The sequence below is a fragment of the Numenius arquata genome, chromosome 1, assembly GCF_964106895.1.
Source record: "Numenius arquata chromosome 1, bNumArq3.hap1.1, whole genome shotgun sequence".
Classification (NCBI taxonomy): domain Eukaryota; kingdom Metazoa; phylum Chordata; class Aves; order Charadriiformes; family Scolopacidae; genus Numenius; species Numenius arquata.
The window spans coordinates 9998249-10024035 of record NC_133576.1 but is presented as its reverse complement, the minus strand read 5'-3'; the positions used below and the strand labels follow the sequence as shown (position 1 = coordinate 10024035).

General features: G+C 51.1%; 3 protein-coding genes and 1 non-coding gene across 5 annotated transcripts; 3 read left to right on the top strand and 1 right to left on the bottom strand.

The window, feature by feature from the left end:
• Window positions 1–306: 306 nt before the first annotated feature.
• LOC141473536 (U7 small nuclear RNA) lies at window positions 307–366 on the top strand. Its single transcript, XR_012463573.1, has one exon. It is a non-coding gene; the product is annotated as a U7 small nuclear RNA (small nuclear RNA).
• A 43-nt stretch (window positions 367–409) lies between these two features.
• On the top strand, window positions 410–1222 carry C1H12orf57 (chromosome 1 C12orf57 homolog). The gene is made up of 3 exons (XM_074155559.1): window positions 410–519; window positions 603–779; window positions 886–1222. The coding sequence occupies exons 1-3, from the start codon at window positions 465–467 to the stop codon at window positions 1032–1034; spliced, it is 381 nt and encodes a 126-aa protein (XP_074011660.1). The 5' UTR covers window positions 410–464; the 3' UTR covers window positions 1035–1222.
• Window positions 1223–2572: 1350 nt separating this feature from the next.
• PTPN6 (protein tyrosine phosphatase non-receptor type 6) lies at window positions 2573–18252 on the top strand. Of its 2 annotated transcripts, XM_074160851.1 has the most exons (15): window positions 2573–2658; window positions 7859–7981; window positions 8279–8473; window positions 11977–12199; window positions 12912–13028; window positions 13196–13309; window positions 13723–13819; window positions 14222–14301; window positions 14399–14548; window positions 14666–14797; window positions 15080–15234; window positions 15962–16029; window positions 16424–16575; window positions 17295–17392; window positions 17516–18252. In XM_074160851.1, exons 1-15 carry the CDS (start codon window positions 2645–2647, stop codon window positions 17622–17624), a joined length of 1827 nt encoding a protein of 608 aa, XP_074016952.1. In that variant the 5' UTR covers window positions 2573–2644; the 3' UTR covers window positions 17625–18252. The 2 variants fall into 2 exon arrangements, with proteins under 2 accessions (XP_074016952.1, XP_074016867.1); XM_074160766.1 differs by lacking the exon at window positions 2573–2658 and having other exon boundaries at window positions 7640–7981.
• A 1820-nt stretch (window positions 18253–20072) lies between these two features.
• PHB2 (prohibitin 2) lies at window positions 20073–25597 on the bottom strand. The gene is made up of 10 exons (XM_074160134.1): window positions 25471–25597; window positions 25296–25380; window positions 25137–25216; window positions 24829–25013; window positions 22855–22984; window positions 22270–22373; window positions 21766–21843; window positions 21137–21213; window positions 20894–20899; window positions 20073–20106 (listed from the first exon to the last, which is right to left on the bottom strand). Exons 1-10 carry the CDS (start codon window positions 25595–25597, stop codon window positions 20073–20075), a joined length of 906 nt encoding a protein of 301 aa, XP_074016235.1.
• Between the last annotated feature and the right edge of the window lie 190 nt (window positions 25598–25787).

The following is a 25787-nucleotide window of genomic DNA, read 5'->3' as shown; positions in this document are numbered from 1 at the left end:
GTTGCGCGGCCGCTCCCCGCCGGCGGCGGCAAGGGAGAGCCTCCCCCCCCCACCGCGGGGCGGGGCGCGGTCGCGGCGGCACCAATGGGAAGCGGTTGATCTGCATACCGCCCGAGCGGCGCGGCGGGGCCAGGCTTTGGCGGTTTGTGCCGCCGCTGGCGGGGCGGGACGGTGCTGGACGGCGAGAAGCGGCGGGGGACATGGGGGCGGCCCGGGAGAGAGGCCGCTGGGGAGAGAAAAAATTTCCTCGCCCTCACCTAGGGAGGTGTCGGCCCGAGGGGGGCCCGGCGCGGGGCACAGAAACGGTAGTGATTTCAGCTCTTTTAGTATTTGTCCAGCAGGTTTCCCGCCGCGCGGGAAGCCTCACCCACCGGTGTAATGGCAGGGAGGGGCGGGAGCGCGCGTGCGCGCCTGTGTGAGGTGGTTGTGAGGGTGACGGAGGCTCTGCCGCCCCGCCGGGCGCGATGGCGGCGTCCGCCCAGACGCCGGCGGCGGCACTGAGCGCGGAGCAGGCGAAGGGTGGGTGCAGAGAGTGGCCCAGTGGCGATATGGCGGTCCCGGCGGCCGGGCGAGCTGTCAGCTGTGTGCTTGTCTCTCGACAGCGGTGCTGGCGGAGGTGATCAAGGCCTTCGGGGCGCCCGAGAACGCGCAGCGCATGGAGGAGGCGCGGGACAACGCCTGCAACGACATGGGCAAGATGCTGCAGTTCCTCCTGCCTGTGGCCACCCAGATCCAGCAGGACGTGATCAAGGCCTACGGCTTCAGCAACGACGGCGAAGGTGGGTTGTCCTTCCCCTCCTACCCCCGTCGCCGGACGGGGAGCTGCGGGTCCGCCGAAGGGGGGAGGCGGGCGGGTTCACCCCCTTCCCAGCCGGTGTCTTGCAGGGGTCCTGAAGTTCGCCCGGTTGATCAAGTCCTACGAGTCGCAGGACCCGGAGATCGCCAGCATGTCGGGCAAGCTGAAGGCCATGTTCCTGCCGCCCATGACGCTGCCGCCGCACGGAGCCGGGACCGCCGGGGTGGCAACCTCCTGAGGCCCGCGGGCCTCCCCTGCCCCGCCGCCGGGTGGCGGTGACCCCCCCACCCCCGGGCCGGGGCTGCCCTCCCGTCAGCCCTGGGAGTGGGGGCGCTTGGAGAAGGGGGAGGCTGCCCTGAAGAGAATGGACAGTTTTGTGCATGCTTGTGTGTGTCTGCTCCTGAATAAAAAATGTCTTGAAAATGCCCTTGTTTTATGGATGAGCGTGAGCTCAGCGCTGCTCCTGGTGCACAGATGCTTCTCAATTATAGCAGTTTTCATGGTTACAGCAGCGCCTGCCCTCACGCCTGGTGAAACCTGTGCTAGTGTTTTGAGGGGCCCAGCACGTACCAAGTTCTGCAAAAAAGGTAATTGCTTATACAAGCCTTGGTGTGAAGCCCTAGGACTTTGGATATCAGTGACTTGCTTTTTTTTTTTTTTTAGCATTTCAGAGGTCCTTAGCCCTAAAAGCAAGCATTTACAAGAGTGCTATTTGAAACATACTAGGTAATATGCTATTTGAGACATACTAAGTCCCTAAACAGCAGCTAGTGCTGTTCAGCAAGCGCCGTAGATCTGTCCCCCCATCAGGGTGGGTTCAGCTAACGCTCCTGCCACCGCTGCCTGTGGCCACATTGGTTTTGGGCTGAATGTGCCACCAGACACGTCAGCCCTGATGAAAAAGGCGGCAGAGAGGCGCAGCAGGGAGGCGGCGCGGTGTGGGAGGGCTGGGCTTGCCCCACTTGGGTGCAGCCTAGGTGAGAAGAACATAATGTAAAACTATACCTTGTGTCTTCTGGGACTGGCTGGAGAGAGACAAACCCAGCGGAGCAGCCTTGCTCCCGTGTGAGGTTTTGTGTCTCTTGGCTTGATTCAGTCGAAGGGGCCTCAGCTATGTCTGCTTGCAGCCTCCTGGCCGGCGTGCCTGTTGCCCTTGGAAGTGAGGTCTTTGGGGAGGGCGATGGGCACCAGGGTGGGAGTGAAGAAGCCGGGCGAGGGAGCACGGGGAGCTGTGAGCCAGGTGCGATAGGCATGCGTCCGGTTTCGCCTTCTGTGCCTTTGGGTTACAAACCAGGCAGGAATGTAGCCAGCGAGGGCGTGAGCTTAGTGGATAGGAGGCAGGAAGAGCAGTCAGTCCCTTCCGTCTCCATTCACCTCTGCTGGCTTGGCCTTGGCCTTCCCCCCACCCCTCTAATTATTCATTAACTACAGCCCAGGAAGTGCTTTGCAAATGGTGAGAATTAAGCCCTCTGCTTGAGGCCGGCGGTTTGCCTGGCCTGGAGCTACCTCCTTCTTAGTCCACCGAGGAAGAGGACAGAGTTTGGGACTGTGCCCGTGCGGGTCGGACACAGGTGAGTCACAGGAGGTGCCGCAGCCCCAAGCGCTGCCAGCTGCTCCTCCAGAGCTGTGGTGCTCAACGCCACCAGCATCCAGCCCTGTCAGGACGGTGCCAGCCCACCTCTGTCAAGGTCTTCGATCTCTCTCCCAAATCCGTCTCAAGATACTGTCTGGATAATTTCAGTGTTGTTTTATTTTCTTTAGTAGGACCTCCTGGTTAAGGGCTGTGGTACTTCCTCCACCAGCTGCTGCCAGTCCCTGATCGGTGGGGATCTGAGAGTCAAGATCCTGATGCCATCCTGTGGGTGAGTGCTGTGAATGCCAGTTAGGGGAAGAAAACAAGAGTTGTTGGTGAGAGAAATAAAAACACTGGCAGTAGGAATCGGGCACAGAAGGGAAAAAAATCTCACCTTCTAGTAAGAGGTATGGGATAGCTGGAGGGCTGGAGTTCATGGTGGTTTAGATTGTTATTGTTGTTACCATTGTTCCTTCTTACTTCCATAAAGAGCAAGCAGGATGTGTGATGCCTGGTCCAGCACAATTACGCTGTCAGCCCTGCAGCTGCATCTCTGAATGTTTTTGTACAGAGAGAGAGGTCATCAGGTGGCTGAATTTAATCCTCATTATTTCTTGATTTGCTACAGCCTTTATAGCCCTTTGTGGAACAGTAGGACACAAAATCTTCATGCTCAGTCCAAACAGGTGCTTAGCTCTGGGGGGACTGCAGTGGTGTGGTGTAAGGAAATGGGATTTGCACTAGCATTACCCTGTGGTAAGGATCTGGGCAACCACGATGGTCCAGCACTGTCCTGGGGTCCCATGGCTCGACAGAGAGCATCTGGCTTGGGCAAGTCCTAGGAAGATGGTCCATCTGCCCATTCCCCAGCAAGCCCAGGTGGCCTTCACTCTGCACTAGCAACTGAACCACAATGCAGTTCGGTGCAGAACGGCAAAGCCTCTTGTCTAAAGTCATCTCACTGCTGAGAATTAGAAGTGACAAATGCGATGCAGATTCTCTTCTTGAGATCGCCTGAATGTGAGGGAAGCACAGAAAAATAAGTTGATATCTGGGCAAGAGGGTGGGCAGTATAACAGAGAAAACAATGAGTGAGATATTAAAGACTCAGCATTTGCTTTTGTAAAGGCAAATCCGGTCTTGTAAAAACAAGGGGTTTTTTGAGGGACTTAGCAAGCAGGGAGGCCTGGCTGATACAGCTTCCTTGGATTTCCAAAAAACAAAAGATTTGACAAGATTTTCTCATCAAAGTCTTTAAATAAAGCTAAAGTCATGGCATAAGAAAGCAGATGATGTTTTCTTGGGTAAAGAAGCAAAAGGCAGTCATCATTGATGAGATCACAGGGGCCGAACCTAAAATATACGCTGTTCAGTATATTCCCAAATGGCCTAGAAATAGAGCTTGTATGGTGGGGTGAGAAAATTGGCTGATGGTAGAAAGTTATTCAGGATAATAGGGTGGGAGCTGACTGTGAATAATTGCAGAAGGACCTTAAGATAATGAATGAGTGGGCAATAGAACAGCAGATGAAAAATAACTATAGGCATATGGAAAACAATGTTCATGGAGAAGAATAATTCAAAATTTACATGTAAAACAATGAACTGTGAACTAATCGTAGCCTCTCTGAAGTAAGACTGTGATCATATAAAGTTCATGCAATTGTGAGCTTAATGCTTGGCTGTGGTGAACAAATAGCAGAAATCATCACTGTATCTCTCTATATTTATATATGTCCATGTCTCACCAGCATCTTAAACACTGCAGTTCTGTGCCACCCTTCACCTTCGTCTCCAAAACAATACAATAGAGTTGGAAACATCTCAGAGAGGGACAGCAAAGTTGATCAGAGGTGTAGAAAAGCTCTGTACTAGGAATAGCTAAATAGGGTTGGAGTCGTCAGCCTGGCAAAGAGCTGAGGAAGGGTATGGATGTTACAGGTCCATCTTGGAGGGGGTGAACAGGAATCAGTTGTAGATTTTTCCAGTCTTTACAGCAATCAGATGTTAATAAAAATGGGCAGAGTGCAGGTTATAAGCAAGCCAAAGGAGGGGGTGTTTCTGTAGCTGCGCAGTGATGCTACATTTATTACGGATTTGGCGGTTGACTCTACAAGAAGCTGCAAAGAGAGGCTTAGGGAATACAGGGGGAAAAGAAACTCTATACAGAGCCTGTTCCTCCACTCTTCCTTCGACAACCCTTTTGACCTCTGGATCACCTAGTCCAACCGCCTGCTCACAACAGAGCTAACTCCAAAGCTAGGTCAGGTTGCTCTGGGCCTTGTTCACCTGAGCCCTGAACGTCTAGAGAATCTTCAGCCTGCTTGGGTGCCTCTGGCAATTGCTGTACTGCCCTTGGGGGGGAGTGAGCATGCAGTTTTTCCTGATACCTAATCAGAATTTCCCTTGCTGCAAGTTATGCCTGTTGCCTCTTGTCCATTTGCTCTGTCCCACAAAGAAGAATGTGGCTCTAAAACCCCCAGTCCCCTTCTAGGTAGTCTCAGACAGCTGTTAAATCCCTCCTTAAGCGTCTTTTCTCCGAGCTGGACAAACCCAGCTTCCTCCGTCTCTGCCGTGCTCCAGGCTCTTCACCACCTTAGTGGCCTTATGCTGGATTCTGTCCAGGTTCTCGCGGTCTCTTTTACCATAGTCCAGATGTGGGTGCCTTTTAATTAGCTATTTCATTTATCTTCGCCTCTAAATTTGTTCTGTGCTAGCTGTGGCTTGGCTCCACAAAGGATTTACAACATGAGGTTCTTGCCATCTGTGTTGTACTGAAAGCCAAACAACAGCATAAGAGTAGTCTCTTTGCTGAAATCTCTTGACCTGTTAATTACATTAAGAAAGTATTTTAGCAACTCAATTACAGTCTGCTGTTGCACGCTGCAGCCATTTGGGAGAGCAACCTCAAAGATACCAACCAATTCCTTCTCTACTGTGGTATTTCCCTCCCTTGCCAGCAGGAGCTCCTCACTGGTAGTTTTTAATTAGGTGGCCCAGATCAAACAACGCCAAGGCAGCTGTATGCATCCAGTCCTTTTCCTGAGCTGAAAGCAACCACAAGTATAAATTCATTCTGTAAATTATGTGATTTGGGATTTGTATCCACACAAACACTGACGTGTGGGTTACACTGCACCCCGTGGTTTGTCCTGCTGGAGGATACGGGATTGCATGAGTTCAGTGCTAACTCACCCTTTCTATTCTGATCTGGACTATTTCCTACCTTGGTTTTTTCCCTGTTCCCCAGTGTCCTTCTAATGTTGTTTTTCCTCAGACAGATTTGCTGCTTCAGCCAGTTCATAAGGTGTAGGGATGCCCAGGTTTTATTTTTGTCTGCCGTGGCTTCATATCAACCCTACGTAATCTCATATTCTTTTGATATCAGGAGTCCTCTTTTGGGACTTCTGCACAGAAGTTCCTGTCACTTCTCTCCTAGAAATATTTCTTTCCTGTGCCAGTGCTAGACTGGCTCTGATTTAGGTACCTTTTTTTAGGTACAGTCTTTTAGCTGCAACTTCTACAGTTTTGTGTAGAAGTTGTTGCCATGAGCTGCAGGTCTCTGTGCCTTTAAAGTCTTTCTTTTTTTAAATATAATTTTAAAGTTAGTACAGCTGGATGCCTGCAGCTCACCACATCCCAGCTCATCATGCGTGTGGAGTTAGAAGTCTTTCAAATGAAGCTGTTGTAGCTGCCTAGGCTGCCTTTCTAGCAATGAAGTTTAGCTTCCCGCTTGTCTCCCCTCTACTTCCCTTTCTTGTTAGTTTCTGTCTTGGCCAGCAGTTTTGTCTCGATCTTTGCTAGCAACCTGTTCAGCTTTTTGCAGGATTTCCCAGTCTGGTGGTGAGCAGGGAAGTCTGCAGCTGCTGATACATGAAATGAGCAAGTCTCTTGCCGTTCCTGCCGCCCACCACCACCACCACACAGGGTAGCTGAGATGGCCCTAGGGAAGAGTCTGGCTCCTTTGCCAGCTGGATGGCCAGTGCTTAGCTTCATGAGACCTGCAGAACTTGAAACCAGTGCTATGGGAAAGGGCAGTCGTGGGCCGTAGCTGGAAACGGCTAGGTAACTGGAAATGGTTAGTTTTCTTCCTTTGTGTCTGGTTGTCCAGGTTGACAGCTTTGGCCTCATCAGTGTGCTGTACTGGGATCTTGAAGGTCCTAGGCTAAGCTCCCTTGGTGCTGCGTGGGCCCACTGTTTGCCCTGCTCTCTGGCTGCTTTTCTGGGCAGCTTCAGCACAAAAGGGCCTCCCACCCTGGCCCTTCCCAGCCACCTACCGCTGCTCGAGGCAGTCTCATCCACGGGCAGGCTCTCTCCAGGAAGGCAGAGCTGTGCTTAGAGTGCCTGGACCTTGAAGCCTGCAGCTCTGGGTTTGCACAGGTTTCCCCCCGTGGCTCTACGGAGCACAGGTAGGATATTTACCTGCCCGGAGGGTTCACCAGCAGAGCTGGAGCACGGAGGTCTCAGCCGGGTAGCTGAGGGCAGCCCAGCAGAGCCAAGCCATAACCCATCGTAGGGTGCTTCGTTGCTCCATGCGTGTGAGCCTGTGCTGCCTGCTTCAGCCTTGCCCGTGTGCGGGGGTGACCCCAGGCAGCTGCGGTCCCCTCGGCACCACAGCAAGGGCTTGGGAATGGGGAGCACTCGTGACTCTCACTGGCCTTTTGGGGAAGGAGAGGAAGGGAGAACATGAAGAACCGAGTTTTGTGAGCACGGCCGGGACCCAAGATGCACTCGTAGTCAACCCTGGTGTGGAAAAAAGAAGGGGAAAAAAAAAAAAAAAAAAGACAGGGACCCCAGAGTAACAGGGGGGATGGGGAAGAAAGAGACAAAAGGAGAAGCAGAAGTGTGTGCAAAGCAGCTTGGGGCTGGGGAGCCGATGGCTCAGAGCGCTTCCTGTTCCCGGCGCCGCGCGTGCCCAGCTGCGCAGGGGCTTGCGCCTGCCTGTGCCCACAGCGCTGCACGGGGGACCAGAGATCAAGACCTGTATCCAGAAACAGGTGGATGGAGGGGGCCTGCATGGACTGACGGTAGACGCCTGGAGAGATACATGGCCAGCTCCCAAGAGGCTCAGGACCAGCTTGGCGTTGGGTGCTCCAGCACGGACCTCCGACTTCCCTTTTCTCGCCAGCACGAACTGATTTTTCCTCTGTGTTTCTCGAGTTGCTCTGGTGGTAGCCACTTGGCCCACTCTTCTTTCGCCCTCCACAATGGTGAGGTAAGAGGAGCTGAGAAGTGCGTGTATATAGGGAGGGGGGCCAGGAAAGTAGGGCAGATCAGAGGGAGGGATCACCCTGGAAGATGTATCTCAGTGGAGATGTTTCATAGGCTGGGGGACGTATCCAGGAGGAAGGGATGCTGCTGCTGGCTGTCATCTGCTGGCTGGGCATCTCTAGGGATGTTGGGGGGGGACAGTTCTTCACTGTACAAGTTTCCACAATAGTGTCTGGCCTATTTTATTCACTTGGTCTTGTTTTTATCTCCTCTCCTAGGTGGTTTCACCGTGACCTGAGCGGGCTGGAAGCTGAAGCCCTGCTGAAGGGACGAGGTGTCCATGGGAGCTTTCTGGCCAGACCCAGTCGGAAGAATCAGGGGGATTTTTCTCTTTCAGTTCGGTAAGTAACTTGGACCCCAACTTCTGTCTTTCCAGGGTTACATACGCAGAATGTTTAGATCCTTACATGTCCTGTGGCATCTTCTTCACCCTGTCCTTATTCCTTTAAGTTCTTTCCAAGCTGCGAAAGGACCTGAGCTTCCCAGCATCTTCTAGACCCTCCCTCAAGGCGCCCCAGGATCTTCTCTTTCCAGTCATCTCCTTTCACTGGGATGGTTTGCTCTGGTTCCATGGCAGGAGGTAATGCAGAACAGTTTCTGCCTCTTTTCCAACTGTCTCACTGTGCATCATCCCACAGGGTTGGTGACCAGGTAACCCACATCCGCATCCAGAATACTGGGGATTTCTATGACCTGTATGGAGGTGAGAAGTTTGCCACCTTGTCAGAACTGGTGGAGTACTACACGCAGCAACAGGGCTCACTGCAGGACAAAGATGGAACCATCATTGACTTGCGATACCCGCTCAACTGTTCTGACCCCACTACAGAGAGGTACGGAGAAAGCAAAGCAGCTGCTGTGTCTGTGATGAGACCTCCTCTGTGTTTCATGGCCACCTTTGTGCCCTGCCTGCATCCCCAGGGCAAACCCTGCAAAAAAGTGTCTCCTGTCTCCTGTGTCCTCCTGTGCTTCCATGGGGCAGCATCCCCAGAAGTAGCTGGACATACCTTAACCCATCACAGCAGACCAAATAGGGCTCTATTTTTACTTGTGGTTTCCTGTTGCCCTTGCTATTTATATACTGTTCCTACAAGCAAAGGTTGTGGTGTTAATTATGGGTCTGCAGCGATTCGCAGAGTGGTGTGTTATGTGGAATCCCTCAGCATTGCCCCAAACCTCCTTGGTTATTCCAGGCCTGGGCGACTTGCGCAGCTGAGAGCAGGACCATGTTCCCCTGCTATTCCTAGCCTGCTTAGTCTCCTTCCTGTCCCCACTTTGCATATGTCTCTGACAACCAAGTTCCTAAATCAAATCAGGTGGTTTTGCCCTTGTGTTGTGCTGTCAGGTGCTTTGATGCAGCTCAGGGAGCAGCCGTGCCCTGATCTGGGGCAAGAAGGTCCTCCTTTCCCTCCTGCAGACAGGGAGCAAAGATGGCCTGGGGGGAAGCTTCTGGGTACATTCCTGCTTGCTCTGGGGTCAGGCTGCAGAGGGGCCCCGGCCTGCCTGCTGGTTGTCCTCTCCGCTCTAGGCCGTTGGGTTGTGGCCCTGCAGTTTCCTCTCTTCCTCCCTGCGGTTGGAAACTTCTGCCTCCCCCCAGGCTCTTACGAAAGCTCCTCGCACTCTCTCCCCAAGTGATTTTCCATCACGTGGCTTTGAAGAGCTGGGCTCTACTGGGGGAAGGGAGGGAGGGACGGGAGCCATTAACCCCATCCTACCTGCAGAGGGGAGGCCCTGAGACCTCTTTGATGAGCAGGAGGGGTCAACCATTCCCCGGGGGGCATCTGAGCACCAGCACATGGTCACCAGCTTCTTTGGAGGGAGGTTCAGAAATTAATCACTGCCATGCAGTGAAAGTCACTGGCTACTTCTTGCACTGCGTGAGGTGAGGATCAACAGAAGTTACTTGCCAAGGCATGAAACTATCTGCCACATCTTGCTGTCAAAATGGTTCCTGGATGTTGTATAGAGGAATGTATTGCTCTGGCCATATGCAGGAGTGCATGAATGCTTCTCTGACTGGGGCATGGCCTCCTGAAATGAGACCTGAGGAGAAGGACTTGGGGATGTTGGTGGACGAGAAGCTCAACATGAGCCCGCAATGTGCACTGGCAGCCCAGGAAGCCAACCGCATCCTGGGCTGCATCAAAAGATGCGTGACCAGCAGGTCAAGGGAAGTGATTCTGCCCCTCTACTCTGCGCTCGTGAGACCCCACCTGGAGTATTGTGTCCAGCTTTGGAGTCCTGAGCACAGGAGGGACATGGACCTGTTGGAATAGGTCCAGCAGAGGCTCATGAAGATGATCAGAGGGCTGGAGCACCTCTGCTATGAAGACAGGCAGAGAGAATTGGGGTTGTTCAGCCTGGAGAAGAGAAGGCTCCGGGAAGACCTTATAGCGGCCTTCCAGTACCTAAAGGGGGCCTACAGGAGAGGTGGGGAGGGACTCTTTGTCAGGGAGTGTAGTAATAGGACGCGAGCGTTAATGGTTTTAAATTGGAAGAGGGTAGATTTAGATTAGATATTAGGAAGAAATTCTTTACTGTGAGGGTGGTGAGGCACTGAAACAGGTTGCCCAGGGAACTTGTGGATGCCCCATCCCTGGAAGTGTTCAAGGCCAGGCTGGATGGGCCTTTGAGCAACCTGCTCTAGTGGGAGGTGTCCCTGCCCATGGCAAGGGGGGTGTTGGAACTAAATGGTCTTTAAGGTCCCTTCCAACCCGAACCATTCTATGATTATATGAACTCCATTTCAGTTCTTGGGAACAGGTAGCCCTAATGATGTGAAGTTCACCATAGACACCAGTACCACCCCAGGCTTCCACCGTTAGCTGCTCCATGGGCAGCAAACCTGCTCCCATAGCTCTAACCACGCTGGCTCATCTACTGAGCCTCAGCCTGGCCTTGACAGCAATGCATGCAGTGGCATATGGAGCCTGGCTGGTCCTTGTTGCGGTACCTGACGTGAGTGGGAGCAGGGAGGGGTGTTGCAAGTCAGTCTGATGCAACAGCTACCTGCTTTTGAAATGCCGTTCACCAGGGGAGATGGCCAAAATGCCTGTGTTTCCAGCTGCTGAGGCAGCTCCGTGGAAGCAGAGCATCTCCCAGATTTCAGCTTTCTACAATTTGCCTCTCTAGCTCCAGCTTCCAAGGGAGTTCTGTGGAGGCAGGACAGGGCTGCAATGAGCATGGCCTTTTGCATCTCTACTTGGCAGCTCAGCAGCGCCCCCAGGACCTTCTGGACTGTGGGGCATGGGACAGCAATGAGGAACTAGAGGATCTTCACAAGAGACAACCTGGGTCACATCCAGAATTTCTGCAGGGCCCGAGCCCTGCAGAAGGAGGAGAGGCCAGGATTGTCTCATCTCCTAGCCTGCTTTTGGTGACCATCGCTTGCACTCACACTGCATGGTGCAGTGAGATCCCACCAGGCAGGCATAACCCCTTTCACCCTCCCGAGACCTTTATAGGTGGGAAGGGGTTTGGCAGCAGCTGTGCCATTTGCTTGTGTTCCTCTGTGCCCTGGGCCCAGTCCTGCAGCAAAGCAGGGAGCACCTCGGTCAAATGGGGATGCTCCTCACTTTGTGCTGAGAGGAGGGAAGGAGCTGCTGACTGGGTGTTTGCATCGAGGACAGGAACGTGGACATGGATCAACAACAGTGATAAATACCGGGAGCAGAATATGGGCTGCAGGTGGCTCCTGGTGTTCACTCCCAGGGCTAGGCTGATTGCTGCAGCGTGATGGGCCCAGAGAGTGGGAATTATCCTTTGACTGAAGAGGTGACTGAGAAAGAGGGGTCACTGGGATGTTTCTTTAAGGGATCTGATCTCAGTGCAGCCAGCTGGGTGCTGCTAAATCCCATGGGAGAGTTTCTGGCTCACTGGAGGTTTATTTTTGTTTCCCTAGTGTTTGAGTTTCCAAAGCACCCTGCAGCAGTAAGGCTAGAATCCCAACAATGTTGGGAGGTGATGAAACCCATGGACTACTCTCCCCTAGCTGGTCTTCAAACCAGCAGGCATTGCTTACCTGTGCTTGTGTGTATCACACAACTGGATCACACTTGGTGCTTTCCCACTGTGTCCTCTGGTACCAGCATTCCGCTCCCCGGGTCCTTTCTACCCTCACCTCATCCCTCTCCCTTTCCTTTTTTTTGCCAGCTCTCTACTTCTTTCTGTCTTGTCTGCTTTTCCCGAGAACTTGCTCCTCCCTAGGTTTTCTTCCCTCTCTTTTTCCCTCCCATTTATCTCCCCCTTCCTTTCTTCCACCCTCACTCATCAGCTAAAGGGCATCCACTTATATGCATCTCCACCTCTCTTCTGACCCTCTCTTGTTTTTTCCTAGGTGGTACCATGGGCATCTGTCAGGCTCTGCAGCTGAGTCACTTCTCCAGGACAAAGCCACCCCTTGGACTTTCTTGGTGCGGGAGAGCCTCAGCAAACCTGGGGATTTTGTCTTGTCCGTCCTCACTGACCAGCTTAAACCTGGGTCAGATGCTCCACCAGCTGGGGCAACCAGTGCCTCTGGCGCCCGGCTCAAAGTCACGCACATCAAGATCATGTGTGAGGTGAGCAGTTGGGAGAGCAAAAGGAAAGGGAGAGGAAGAGGTCTCTGTTGATCTCTGCTGCTGATATCCTCAAAAGCACAGGCCCTGTCAGCTTGAACACCACCAGCAGTGTTTCTGAATTTGGATCATAGTGCTGTCACCTTGCTGGTTCCTTATGTCCTCGCCCCAGCCTGGGTAACCGTGGGCAGTGCTGGGTGCTCAGACAAGGGAGGAAGTGGGGCTCAGTGTGACCGAGCACTCCAGTACAGGGAGTTTGTGGTGAAAGAGAGAGGAGGATTCACAATCTAATTAAGAGTTTATCAAAAGAGTTAAAAGTTCTTGGAGGAGGAGGAGGAAGGGCATCCACAAGGCCTCCACACTTAGTCTGAAAGACGTTACCAACCTGGCTGTCGCAAGTTCTCCTATTTCTTTCATGTGGGATGATGCACAGTGGAGGGAGATTTCAGGGACAGCAAGCAACTGACCTTAAATGAGAGCTGAGGGCAATGTACCTTCTGTGGGCCTCCATCCACAGAGAACGGGGGTCAGTTCACCACACTATAAACTTAGTGTTCTCAGGGCAAAGTACCATTTGACCTCCCTGCCAGAGGAAATGCTCTTCTAGATAGCACAGGGTGGTGCTTATGGCTTTGCAGCCCTTTTTCCTGAGTGTTATCAGCTTGGTCTATAGGAATGTTATGAGTGGGACGTTGCACGTTCTTCCTCCATTTAGAATGGACGCTACACAGTTGGAGGTGCTGAAATGTTTGACAGCTTGGCAGATCTGGTGGAGCACTTCAAGAAGACTGGAATTGAGGAGATGTCTGGCTCCTTTGTGTACCTGAAGCAGGTAAATCCCGCTTCCTCTGTTTCTTAGGGATCCTTTGGAGGGACCCGCTTGGTCTTTGTTTCTGCTTTGTGTCCCTCTCCTCCTTTTCTCCACGCCACACAGAGGACACTTTGCTCTCCAGCAGTGTCTCTTGCTCATGCCAACCCATTGTGTTTTCTCATCCCCAGCCCTACTACGCTACGAGGGTGAATGCTGCTGACATTGAGAACAGAGTGCAGGAACTGAACAAGAAGAGTCTATCTGAGGAGACATCCAAGGCTGGATTCTGGGAGGAATTTGATGTAAGAAACTGCTGGGGGACATTATTCTGGCTTTTTGGGAAGTCCCTGTGCCACCACCTCATTCTCCATCCTTGATTTCTTCCTGGACACAAACTTCTCGGGTGTCTTGTAAATTCTTGTCAATTTATCTCTGAAAGAGGTCTCTGTTTGGAATCTGTTCCTCTGGGGAGTGAGTGTCATCTTTAAGTGAATCCAGTAAGGTAGAAATGTGCTTTTTCATGTTTGGGAGAACAAGTCACCAAGGCAGTAAGGGCATGAAACTTAAACTTTTCAAGTCTAGGTTTGCTTTTCAATTCTCTGCTCCCCAACAAGCATGCCCATGTGTCCCCAGAGTCACCACTGTTCCTCTGAGTGCCCACCTCCCCTGTCATTCATTGTGGTCTTGCCATGAGTATTCTCTCTTCTGCTCTCAGAGTCTGCAAAAACAGGAAGCCAAGCACCTGTTTGACCGTCATGAGGGACAGAGACCTGAAAACAAGAGCAAGAACCGATACAAGAACATCTTGCCCTGTGAGTCTTTCTTCTCCACTATAAAAGAACCCAAAGAGACACAGACAGAAGATGGAGATCCTCCATCCCTGGCCCTGCCTCAGCCCGCTCTATCCTCCTGAGTGGGTTACGAGGTGTGCGGCATCGAGGATTTGAGAGCTGATGAGAGAGGTCACAGACTTTTCATGTCCCCGAAGAAAGGAGGGAGGGATGTATCAAACTCATCATGGCCCATTGTAGGGATAGAGAGATGGAAGGATGGGATGAGATTGGTCTGACTCCAGGGAAGGAGGGGTGAAAATATGGGTCATGCTGTGTGCACTTGGGTTACACGAATGAGGTGGTGTGGGGCAGTGAAGGAGCTTCATGTGGCTGGGCACAGAGTATCTCACTGTTCGGTTTATTCTTTCACTGCATCCCCAGTTGATCACTCCAGAGTCGTCCTCCAAGGAAGGGACCCAAATATCCCTGGATCTGACTATATCAATGCCAACTACGTCAAGGTGAGACTCTTGAAAGATGGCTTTATGCCCAAAATGGGGGAGGGCCTGCTGGCTCCTGCAGCCCTCCTGATCCTCATCTCCCCCTGTCCACACTCAGAACAACCTGATCAGCCCAGACGAGTGCACCAAGACCTACATCGCTAGCCAGGGTTGCCTGGATGCTACGGTCAATGACTTCTGGCAAATGGTGTGGCAGGAGAACACGCGCATTATTGTGATGACCACACGGGAGGTCGAAAAAGGGCGGGTAAGTAGCAGTTTGTAGGTGTCTTGGAGCTACCCTCTTCTCCCGTCCGACCACTGCTCTGCTCTCTCTCTTTCCTGCCCTCTGCCCATCCTCATCCTGACCCCTCTGCCCACGCAGAACAAATGTGTGCCTTACTGGCCAGAGGTGGGCAGCACGAAGGAATATGGTCCCTACCTTGTGGAGAACGCTGGGGAGCATGATGCGTTGGAGTACAAACTGCGGCACCTCCATGTGTGTCCGGTGGATAACGTGAGTGTGCCTGGTCGAGGGCCGTCATGGGGCTCATGGGTCTAACGGTCACTGTATGTCTAAGGCTGGGAACGGCTGGGTGCCGTGGCGATGCTGCTGTTGTGTCATTCTTGGGGTTGCTGTTCCCACCTGGTTTGGGCTGGAATCGCGCTGTTGGAATCACCAAGAAGTGCATGGGAGACAGAGATTCCCTCTGGCTTCAGACCCACCTCCCCCTGGGACAGAGGCCAAGGGGCAGGACTGGGTTGCTGTTTTACCAGCAGGGTGTTTTGTTATTATCAGAGTAAGGCTGTGCGTGAGATCTGGCACTACCAGTACCTGAGCTGGCCTGACCACGGCGTACCCAGCGAGCCAGGAGGAGTGCTCAGCTTCCTCGACCAAATAAACCAGAAGCAGGAGAGCATCCCAAATGCAGGGCCTATTCTGGTGCATTGCAGGTTGGTACGGAGGCTGGGTTTTGGAGCGTTCTCCATACTTTAGCATAGAATCATAGAATGGTTTGGGTTGGAAGGGACCTTAAAGATCGTCGAGTTCCAACCCCCCTGCCATGGGCAGGGACACCTCCCACTAGAGCAGGTTGCTCAAAGCTCCATCCAGCCTGGCCTTGAACACTTCCAGGGGTGGGGCATCCACAAGTTCCCTGGGCAACCTGTTTCAGTGCCTCACCACCCTCACAGTAAAGAATTTCTTCCTAATATCTAATCTAAATCTCCCCTCTTCCAAATTAAAACCATTACCTCTTGTCCTGTCACTACATTTCCTGACAAAGAGTCCCTCTCCGGCTCTCCTGTAGGCTCCCTTCAGATATTGGAAGGCTGCTATGAGGTCTCCCCGGAGCCTTCTCTTCTCCAGGCTGAACAACCCCAGCTCTCTCAGCCTGAGATGAGAGCCTGACTCTTTATATAAGAGTAAGATGTAGAAAGTCTCTCCTGCTGCACCAGCTCTTCCCCGGGACTTCTTACGAAGTGAAGCTTATGCCAGCCCCAGTATTGGCCTTTTCCTCTTTGGTGCCCCCAAACCAAACTCTGCTGCCTGTTGCATCCTCGACTCTTGTGTGTGGCGTTGCTGAACAGCTGCTACAAGCGCCGCATCCTTCCCCAGAAGCAGCTGCGTTTTGTTTCAGGAGCTGTATTGCTCTGACCTCTGCTTCTCCTCTCCTTGCAGTGCTGGGATTGGCCGCACCGGGACTATCATCGTCATTGATATGATAGTGGAAACAATCTCCACCAAGGGTAAGAGGACCCCAAAGCGTCTTGAAGTGAATTGGCCTACCCAGTAGGGCTGTGCCCTTAAGGCCAGCTGCGAAGGGATGAAAACTATCAGGTATCACTGGGGAGAGATCCTGCCGTGGCCCTGAGAAGGTTGTGCTGTCCTTGCTACGTGGCAGCTGCTGGATCTCTGCACCATATCCACTACCTGTGGCTTCAACCTTCCCTGAGCTTGGGCTCTTTCTCCAGGGCCAGATTTGGAAGATGCTGAGCAGGAAGGAGGGATAAGAGGTCCATACAGGAGTAAAGAGTGTGGAGGGAGGTGGAAAGTTCTTGATTGATCTCCAGTGTGACTGCTTTTGGAGAACTGGGGAGGTCAGTGGACATATCCATAAGCTTTTCTGATGCCCTTTGCTAGGGCTGGACTGTGACATTGACATCCAGAAGACCATCCAGATGGTGAGGGCCCAACGCTCAGGGATGGTGCAGACGGAGGCCCAGTACAAGTTCATCTACATGGCCATTTGCCAGTTCATAGAGACGACCAAGAAAAAGCTGGAGGTTATCCAGGTGAGGAAGGGGACTCTACTTTCCTGTCCTGTGAGTTTAGACCCTGCACGGTGCTGGCTCTGAGCTCAAGTGCTCTGTTTCCCAAGCTCTGAGCTAGCACTGTGACCTACATAGACTACGATGGTGCACCAAGGTTTGAGTCCCTATTCCTCCCTTTAAAATTCAGGGGACAACATTAGCAGCTCAAGTACCAACCTCTTCTGAACTGCTAAACAGCAGTTAAGTTTTAATGCAGTTATTTCGACTGTGTTCTATATCATGTCTCCACCAAGTGCTGTTTTGTTTCAAGCTGAATCTAAGACAGGCAAAGACTTTGCCCTCTCCTTTCCTCTTTGTCTTTCCCATCCTGGTTCTGCAGTTGCCTCCCGAGCCCTTGTGGAAATGATTTTTCTCCTACTGGCTGATAAGTGGCATCTTTTATCTCTCCTTGTAGCCTCTGGCAGCCTCCACTAGCTGCTGCTATCTGTTTAATATTCCTCAGCTGACACGTGGCACTCCCAGGCATTCCAGTGCCTCTAGAAATCTGTTGCCCCACTGTTCACCCCTTGTACAAGGCTACACCTCCATCCCCGCTGCTCACCTCTGCGACACCACCCAAGGACTTCAGCAATCCGCCGAGATCCACCCAGATCCTAGCACGAAGCATGGCTAAACAGCCACAACTCTTCGTGCTTCTCCCAGACCACACTTCTTTTCAGCTTGGTTTTTCTCTCCTGCAGTCTCAGAAAGGCAAGCCGAATGAGTCTGAGTATGGGAACATTGCCTACCCCCCTGCGGTGAGGAATGCGCACGCCAAGGTTTCACGGAAGTCCTCCAAGTAAGATCTCACCTCAACCAGAGGCCCAGCTATGCCTGCCTCTGGCAACAGTCTCCCTGCTGGCTTGGCTGACTTTTTCCCTTTTGCTCACTTTTTCCCTTGTTTTTTCCTCTGGTCTTACAGGCAGAAACAGGAGTCAACCATTTATGAGAACTTGGGGAAAAAGGAGGAGAAGGTGCGGAAGCAGCACTCAGCAGAGAAGAAGCTGAAAGGCTCAATAAAGAAAAAATAAGCATAAAAATAAGCAGGTAGCCCCATGGGGGTTTTGAACCTGGAGTCTAGGACTGGAGCTCACGTCCAGGCTGGCCTGTCTCGTGTTCCTGGCTCTTGGGCTGGAACCAGGCCTTCCCTTTCTCTTCTGCACCACCTTTTAGTGCCCCGAACCAGACTGCTTTCCAGCTCAGCTGACCGACTTCATTGTCCCTTGCCTGTGCAGGCCAGGGAACTCTCCTGCTGCCCCCTCGTCATTCATTAACAGGAAAAAAAAAAATCACAGCCTTCTTCCTTTCTTTCTTTCCCTTGCTCTCTGCGCACTGAGGCCCAAACACACCTCTGCCACGCCAGCCCCAGCTGACTTCTTGAGGAAGAGCTAAGGAAGCTCTTTACAGGAGCTCCATCGCTGCCCACTGCTGAGAGCTAAGACTTTAGCCTGTTAGTGTTCCCCCAAGCCTCATCTTTTTTAAAGTCTGGAGTTTTTGGCCCACTTCAGCTCAGCTCCTCTGCAATTCAACCTTAATACCAACCCTCTGCCCTGTGATCCCTTTTCTACTTGATCCTTTTGATTGGATGCTGTAAATATACTGGAATTTGATGTGATGGCTGTGTTTTCTCCTTTGTTTGTAAATAAACGTGTATTTGTTTGAATGTTCAAGTCCCAACATTTTATTTTTTTCCCTATAATTTCTGTTTGAGTACAGCTGTACTCCTGGCTTCACTTGCAGCCCTGCAAAGACTTACAAGAATGGCTGTAGCTCAGTTTTCATCAATTCCTGCAGCCTTCAGATGCCTGAACAGAAGCTGTGACCAGTTAGGGTGGTTTCTTGCCATGACATGAATGCTGGCAGTCATCAGGTAAGCGAGCACAAAAAGTTAGCTGTGACAAACTCAGGTGGTGGGGTTTTGCACTGAAACTTTGGTATTTGGAGATGGCATCCTCATGCCTCCAAATCATCAGCCATTTTGTCATCCATCTAATCTGTCTTTGGTGGTATCCAGCCTGAGCTGGAGGGTAAGGCACATGGGCTGCTTCAGCAAGCAGCCCGACTGCTCCTTCCTGGATACCACTTGGTAGAAATGAAACACGGAGGGGTGGCAAGAAGATGATGGTAGTGGCAAATAACAAAACCAGGGGCAATGGTCCCAAATCGCAGCTTGGGAGGTTCAGGTTGAACACCTAAGACTGCTTTCATCAGAAGCATTCAAACAGATACACAGCAGGGGAGCTCTGTCCTTGCAGGTTTTCAGTACTTGCATGGACAAAGCCACAGCAGCTAATGCAGCTACTAGCACCCCTTGCAGCAGCAGCTTGGACTAAAGACCCCCACATGTCCCTTCCCATCACTATTTATACAATTCTGAGTGACAGAGAGCATTCCTTAACACTGGAGCCTATTCTTGGTGGTGTTAGAATGGGACTCAGCATAGTTTTTAACGTCTCGCCAGTTAAAACCAAGCCCCAGCCTGTGAACTGTACCCAGGAACCATCTGGGAGAATCCTGAGAGTTTGGCTAAAGCCACAGCGGAGTGCAGACCTGAACCTTTCTGTGGCAGCTGGCTTAGATCCCAGAGAACGTGCTGGGGAGTCCTTAATTTACAGGTACAGATGCTGCTTAGGCTGTGGACATTTGCTACTCGGAGAAAGATATGGCCCAAGTGTCCCGGACATTTGCTACTCAGAGAAAAAGAAGATGGCCCAAGTGGCCTGGACTAGGACCTGGTTAGAGCTCAGTCGCACTTAAGAAGTCTGAGCTTCTATAGGCAAACTAAGGAACAGGCCCTGGTCACCCATGCAGCTACAGGAGCACCCCCATCTCTCCTCGCTCCTTTCCCCACAACATCCCGATTCTACCTTCAACCAAACAAAAGCTCTGTTCCACCTCCCCCTATGGAAAATGCCCCCTTTTTTCCAGCACTAAGCACGCTTGTACGCAGTATAAATTTTGGAGGTTTTAATTTTTACAAATGTTTGAAAGAATCACTGAGCAGACAGTGACACATATTCCAGCAGTGACAGTCACCCAATGAATGACATTTTCCTGAACTGAGCCCCAGGTTCTCTTGGGATCAAGAGTAAAAGAGAAACAAAATTTACTAGAAAAAAAAAAAAAAGCCTGGTGCTGATGACAGCAGAACTCCCGAGCTTGGCCAAACAAATATTCTGATTTTACCCTACAAAAATCTAAAGATTAATGAAGGTTAGAGGTGAATTACTATATCCACATGGGTTAATACCAGTAAGCACCCTGGCCCCCACCCCAAATGGGATGGGGATTCCAGCTGCCTAGCCGGCAGAGCCCAATCCCGTAACTGGATGGAGCAGGGGCATGGGAACCAAATCCGGCTACTACTGGAGTAACAACTTCAAAGTGAGGGCAAACATTGCTAGTGGAGGGAGTTCCAAGTTCCTCACTCATAGCTTCTGCTGGTCAGCACCGGCCATTCTAGGAGGCTTGAGCTTCTTTCATTTCTTCCCTTGCTTGAGTAGGAGACTGTCACTGAAAGGGAGAGAAAAGTGAGTCGTTAGTGCAGAAAACACAAGCAAAGCTGAACCAGAGCCTCCCTACAGACTTGGGGGTGTGAGATGTCACACCTAAAGGACCTTGACTTGCAAGTATTTTTTTCAAAGCCCCTTAAGCCTTCTGGCATGAGTAGGACAGAATCTGGTCAAAGGTAAGGAAGAAGGATCTCACCGTCAGAGATCCTACAGCAAAGAAACCAGCTCTGGCTTCCCTTCGTGATTCTAAGAAATCTAAGCTTTTAGCTGCATGCTATTAGCTCAGCCGGCACTGCCCTGTCCAGTAAACACTGGACAGATGAGGCAAAGCCACCGCACTCCTGCCAGCTCTGAAAGCAGGGCATTGGGTTTTCTAGCATGGACTGGAAAGCTTTTGGAGAGTAGTAAGAGCATCTTTCCTAGAGGTTGTTACCCCAAAGCAACACAAATTCCTACAATCATCTAACTGCCTTCTCACAGCCTTCTCTGCTGCAAATGCAGGATGTCCTGTACACACGGGCTGGACCAGAGGACGCTCCCCTGTTACTCCTGCCTTCCCCATGCAAGGTTCCTTATGGGACACACAGAGAGCTCCAATTACTGAGTATCTCCTACTTGATGTAGATGTTTGTGGCCCCTGCAAGGAAGGGCTTCAAGCTTCACATCACAAATGGAAACTGAGGTAGAGATGGAATAAACTTCCCATGGGCAGAAAGGCCCAAGCCAGAAACATCCCAGGCACCTTGTTCCAAGTACTAACAAAAGGATCAAAATAAACAGTGCCTTACCTTCCTCTGTGTGTCAGGAGATACAGTAAAGAGAGAGGGGAAAGGAAAAGAAACACAAGAGTAAATTGATTAGATTCAACAAAAAATTCTCCATTTCCACAATAAGACTGCTCCCTACTTGGCTGTGTCCTCTGGCATCATGCTCCTCTCGAAGAAAAGATCCTGAGAGAGCTCCAGAAAGGGGACCAGCTTCACAAGTAGGGTGCAGGTAAATCCACCCCCAGCAGCCGCCTGGCCCCTTACCTGGTGAATCCCTCGTCCTGCAGGTTCAGTACCAAGTTATCTGCTGTGAGATACACGCGGTTTTGCGAGCCAGCAATCTGGAAAAGAAATCCAGTACAGAGATAGCATAAAGGAGAAGAGAATAAATGCATATGGAAGAATGGCACTAACAAAGAATCTATCACCCCCTCCAGATATAAGCACTTAAGATCTCGCTTAAATCAAAGCAATTCCCCGAAACAACTCTGTAACTTCCTGATTTCCTATCCCAGTGCCATCAGACCTTCTAAAAGAAGTGCTCACTCTGTCTCCCTGTCAGACAGACCTTTGATCCCAGGCTTAGCTGTCCCCTTTTCTCAGCCTGCAGGAAACCGGGAGCTTTTGGTGGCTGCAGCTGGGCGAGGGTGATGGAATCTGATGTGGATCTGGCCTTGTTGTATGGAAGGCATGAACTCTTAGCCTCACATCTAATTGCCGATCGCAGCAAGGTAGATCTTAAGCTCTATTTGAGCAGAGAAGGGCTGGGCAGGAACAAAGATCAGGACAGGGCAGGTCACATTCGCCTTAAATTCATCATGTGGCCACTGGGCTGGAAGGACAGCACAAGGACTGCAGAAGGAACAAAGGAAATTCTGTGCCCCATTGCTCACCGTTTTCGAGATGTTCTGAGCAGCTCGGATCTTACGTAGCTTGATGTAGCCTGGATTCCTGCTAAGAGCTTCACCGAGGTACAGGGGAGCAAAAGTTAAGGAAAAACCTGCTAACAGAAGCCACCTATCCTCAAGGAATTCTTCCTCAGCTGTGTCATCAAACATCTTAAGGGGGAAGAGCAATCTCTATCCCAATAACTTGGGGTTTTGGGCAGGGATACTTTTACTTCCCCAAATCAAGAACAACATTACGGATTATGGTCACACACAGTAAATAAAAGTTAAACCTCACAATACAGAGCTCGTGGCCTTCTCTGCTCTGACCTGTAATCTCAGACAAATCTCACTCCAGCCAGCTGTAGGGGGGAAAAAAATAAATGACAGTGACCTACTTAGAACTAGCATCTGATAACAGTCTCCTAAGTGTGAGCCCAATGTGACAGATTCTCAGGCCTGTCAAGCTCTCACAAGATACATCCCACAAAATCTCCCAAAGCAGGATATCATCTTGGCAGCTGTAGCTTCCCCTTCAGCCTGAACAATCTTCTGTTTCTGCTCCTGCTTGGCCTTCTCCACCAGAAACTGTGCGCGCTGTGCCTCCTGCTGGGCTGCAGAGAGAATGACCAAAAGCATTGGAAGCAGATCTCATCTTCTGAGCCCTCCACCAGAACCCTACAGCCCAGGGCTGGGGTCGTCACTTGCAAAAGAACGGACAGCATTCTGGGGTGATACCCACAAGTAAGAAATGCATCTGAGTGTACTTTTTCTTAAATAAAATCAATAGCATCCAGACCCTCTAAACATAATCTGCATAGTAAGCGACAAGAGCCCCAGTATGAAGAGAAACCCTGCAGTCTTGAGAATTCAGTCCCACTGGTGGTCTATCTCATTAGCTATCACCCAAAGTTTTCTGAAAATACTTGTGAAATAACCTTCTTGGTTCCATGACTAAGGAGGCTGAGATGTATAACTGGGTCGCCATAACCATACAAAAGCAGTGACACGCTAGCCCAAATTCTGCTTCCTTGTTTAACAATTCAATAAAAAGGCAAAGGCAATCCACTCTTTCCAGGTGTAAAATGAACTCACCCACTTGCTTAGCCTCCACAGCTGCTGTGTATTCACGACTGAAACTGAGCTCTGTGATAGCCACATCGTCCAGGATGAGGCTGAAATCCTTGGCTCTCTCTGTCAGTTCTCGCCTAATGAGCAGAGACACCTGAAACACGAATATAGCAAAAAGAGTAACAAACACAGGCTGATTCTCACTTCCTGTGCACCTCAGAAGTGAAGCACAACTGCTCTTCACAGTTCACTCCCATTGGGCCCAGGAAAAACATCACCTAAAGCAAACCTTGAATCATGGACATTAATACCATCTCTGAATCTGTCACAATGCTGCATATCCATAGCTACATACAGCATTTTCAAAAGTAAAATATAGCTTGCTTACAGTTAGTACTTAACTATCCCATACAACTAATTTTACAAAAATAAAAACCTTCTTTAAAGTTTTTTTTTCTTTGACATCCCAGCACACCTAGTTCCACAGTTCCCACAGAGGTTTTGGCATGAAGTATTTCCTTGAATTTGCTGCTGTTGGCAGTCCAACTGTCTCCTCATCTTTGTATTCAGACAAAGAAAGAAGAAAATAAAAGAAGAAAATAAAAATTACCACTCCACGCTGCTGCACACTGTAGACACACCACGTCTCTCAATTGCTGTAGCTACTTGACCAGCATGGCTACTCTGCGTTCTGTCAGTCTCTTTGGATGACTGCTGTTGGAACTTTTTTTTTAAATTCTACTAATTCCTGAGTTGCCTTTAACTTGCCAGTATCTTTTTCAGGCAGGCTGACAAGTCCTGCATCAAATATTGACTTAAATAGAAATTACTGCTACAGTATCACATCCTTGACCAGTCTAGCATTTGCTTTCATTTTTATTGCAGCTGTTTCTGCGCAGAATTCTAAACCGATGCCAGAATCCTTTACTGTGTGAGCTGCAAGCACCTGACTATGCAAAGTCACTTCATTTTCCTCTCATTATCAACCGTTTCAATACACATCACTTTACAGTGATGAACAGCCGACAAGAAGACAAATTCAATGCAGTCTGTTCAGAGATACCCAACAGTCATTCTTTGCTTCCAATAAACCTAAATCCCCTGCAGACACTTTTTCTTTGCTGTCGCATCCTCGCTTTCCACTTTCTCTTTACAGCAGATCATTAACAAATCCCTCCAGTACACACTACGTGGCACAGCGCAAAACCCTGAGGTCCCTATTTCTGGATCAGTTCTCACAAGACCTGGACGCTTAGTTCCACTCTTTTGCTCTTCTGTCATGGATCAGAAACTAGTTAAGAGACGCTTTGTATTTCATCTTTCTGACAACTTATCCTCTTCAGCAGTCTCACGCAAGATCTTTTAAAAAAACAGCTGCACCTTCTCTCTCCCTCAGCTGCAATAAGTAGCAGATACTCTCAGAATCCATGGCAATCACATTATCAGAACACAAGCTTTCAGGCACAGGTTTTTAAAACTAAGTATTTCTACTATTTTGCTACCCCTCCATATTGCCCTCTAACCTTCTAAACACAAATATTTGCTACTCTTCCGTAGCATGCATTACTGAAAGCTTACTGCTTTGTTATCTGCTCAACCACTCTGCTTTTCAGATCCTTTAAAACTGCTTAACTTGCTCTAACAGCTCTTCTGAGACCCATAAAGGGCCAAGCAATCATTTTTTCAAAGCAGTTCTACTGTTACTTGTGGACTATGTTGTAAATTAGCTCCCCCTCCCCATCATTACATTTTGGTGCAATTTTGCACTCTATACACCAACACATCCATCTTCTTCTCAAACCCTAGTGTTACAGCCTTAATATTTGCACCTGTATCGAGATCAAACTGTAAGTGGGATACAGTTCCATGCCCTTTCCGTTTGGATGCATGATCTACCAGCCTAATATATTTATCCTTTATCTGTTATAACATTCCCCACATGCACAATTTAGTTGTTTCTTTCCAATCCAAGCGTAATTCTCTTCCAGAAGAATTCACCTGGGCTCTCTGAGTAATGAGCTGGGAAGCGTTAAACTTGGCTACCACGCTCTTGAGCACTTCATTAACGATGGAAGGCAGGACTCGCTCCTCGTAGTCCAGGCCCAGGCGCTGGTACATGCTGGGCAGCTCTGCAGCATTGGGGCGTGTGAGAACACGCAGGGAAATGTTCACCATCTGCAAATCTGAAGAGGAAAAAAAAGATTATGAGCAAAACCAGCCCTGCAGCCGGACTCCTGTCCCTCCCTCCCACCCGCCCCACAGGCACGGCCTGGGCCTCATGCTCCCGCCTGCGGGGCCGCTCTCACCTTTGGAACCGGTGGGGGAGGAGATTTTCCGTGGCCGGGCTCGGATGTCGTAGATGATGGGATACTGGAACCAGGGGATCCTGCGAAGGGCGGGAGGCCCGTTACTAACGCGGGGCGACCGGGAGAGGGCGGGGCGGGGCCGGGGGAGCCGGGCCTTACCTGAAGTGCAGCCCCTCGGCGAGGATGGTGTCCTGCTGGACGCCGCCGATGCGGTTGAAGAAGATGGCCCGCTGGCCGCCTTCCACTGCGGAGAGAAGGGGCAGGGTCAGGGTGGGAGGCGGAGGAGGCGGGCGCGGGAGAAGCGAGGCTGAGGGGGGGTACACGACACACTCACCGATGAAGACGGACTCACGGACGCCATAGGCCAGGGCGCCGGCGCCCAGCAGCAGCTTGAGGGCGGTGCCGACGCCCCGCGGCCCGGCCGGCAGCCGCCCCGCCAGGTCCTTCAGGTTCTGCGCCATGGCCGCGCCGCGCCGCCGGGAAGGACACCGGAAGGTGCCGCCGGCCAAAGCGCTCCGGCCAGGAAACCGCCCCTTCCCGCCCAGCCGCCGCCGACCTTCCGGCTGCGCTGCCCTCCGGAAGTGGTTCCGGCCGGAGGGAGATAACGGGCGCGTCCCGACCGCCATCTTGGGTGGTGGTGGTGGTGGCGGC

Bases quoted from the DNA above. Each gene is read 5' to 3' on its own strand.
- C1H12orf57 (XM_074155559.1), top strand. From the start codon at position 465: ATGGCGGCGTCCGCCCAGACGCCGGCGGCGGCACTGAGCGCGGAGCAG. The intron at 520-602 runs GTGGGTGCAGAG...GTCTCTCGACAG, and splicing joins GAGCGCGGAGCAGGCGAAGG to CGGTGCTGGCGGAGGTGATC. The intron at 780-885 runs GTGGGTTGTCCT...GGTGTCTTGCAG, and splicing joins CTTCAGCAACGACGGCGAAG to GGGTCCTGAAGTTCGCCCGG.
- PTPN6 (XM_074160766.1), top strand. From the start codon at position 7,722: ATGCTGCTGCTGGCTGTCATCTGCTGGCTGGGCATCTCTAGGGATGTT. The intron at 13,029-13,195 runs GTAAATCCCGCT...TCTCATCCCCAG, and splicing joins CCTTTGTGTACCTGAAGCAG to CCCTACTACGCTACGAGGGT. The intron at 14,302-14,398 runs GTGAGACTCTTG...GTCCACACTCAG, and splicing joins TCAATGCCAACTACGTCAAG to AACAACCTGATCAGCCCAGA.
- PHB2 (XM_074160134.1), bottom strand. From the start codon at position 25,597: ATGGCGCAGAACCTGAAGGACCTGGCGGGGCGGCTGCCGGCCGGGCCG. The intron at 25,014-25,136 runs GTGAGAGCGGCC...TTTCCTCTTCAG, and splicing joins CTCCCCCACCGGTTCCAAAG to ATTTGCAGATGGTGAACATT. The intron at 22,985-24,828 runs GTGAATTCTTCT...TTCGTGTTTCAG, and splicing joins TCATTACTCAGAGAGCCCAG to GTGTCTCTGCTCATTAGGCG.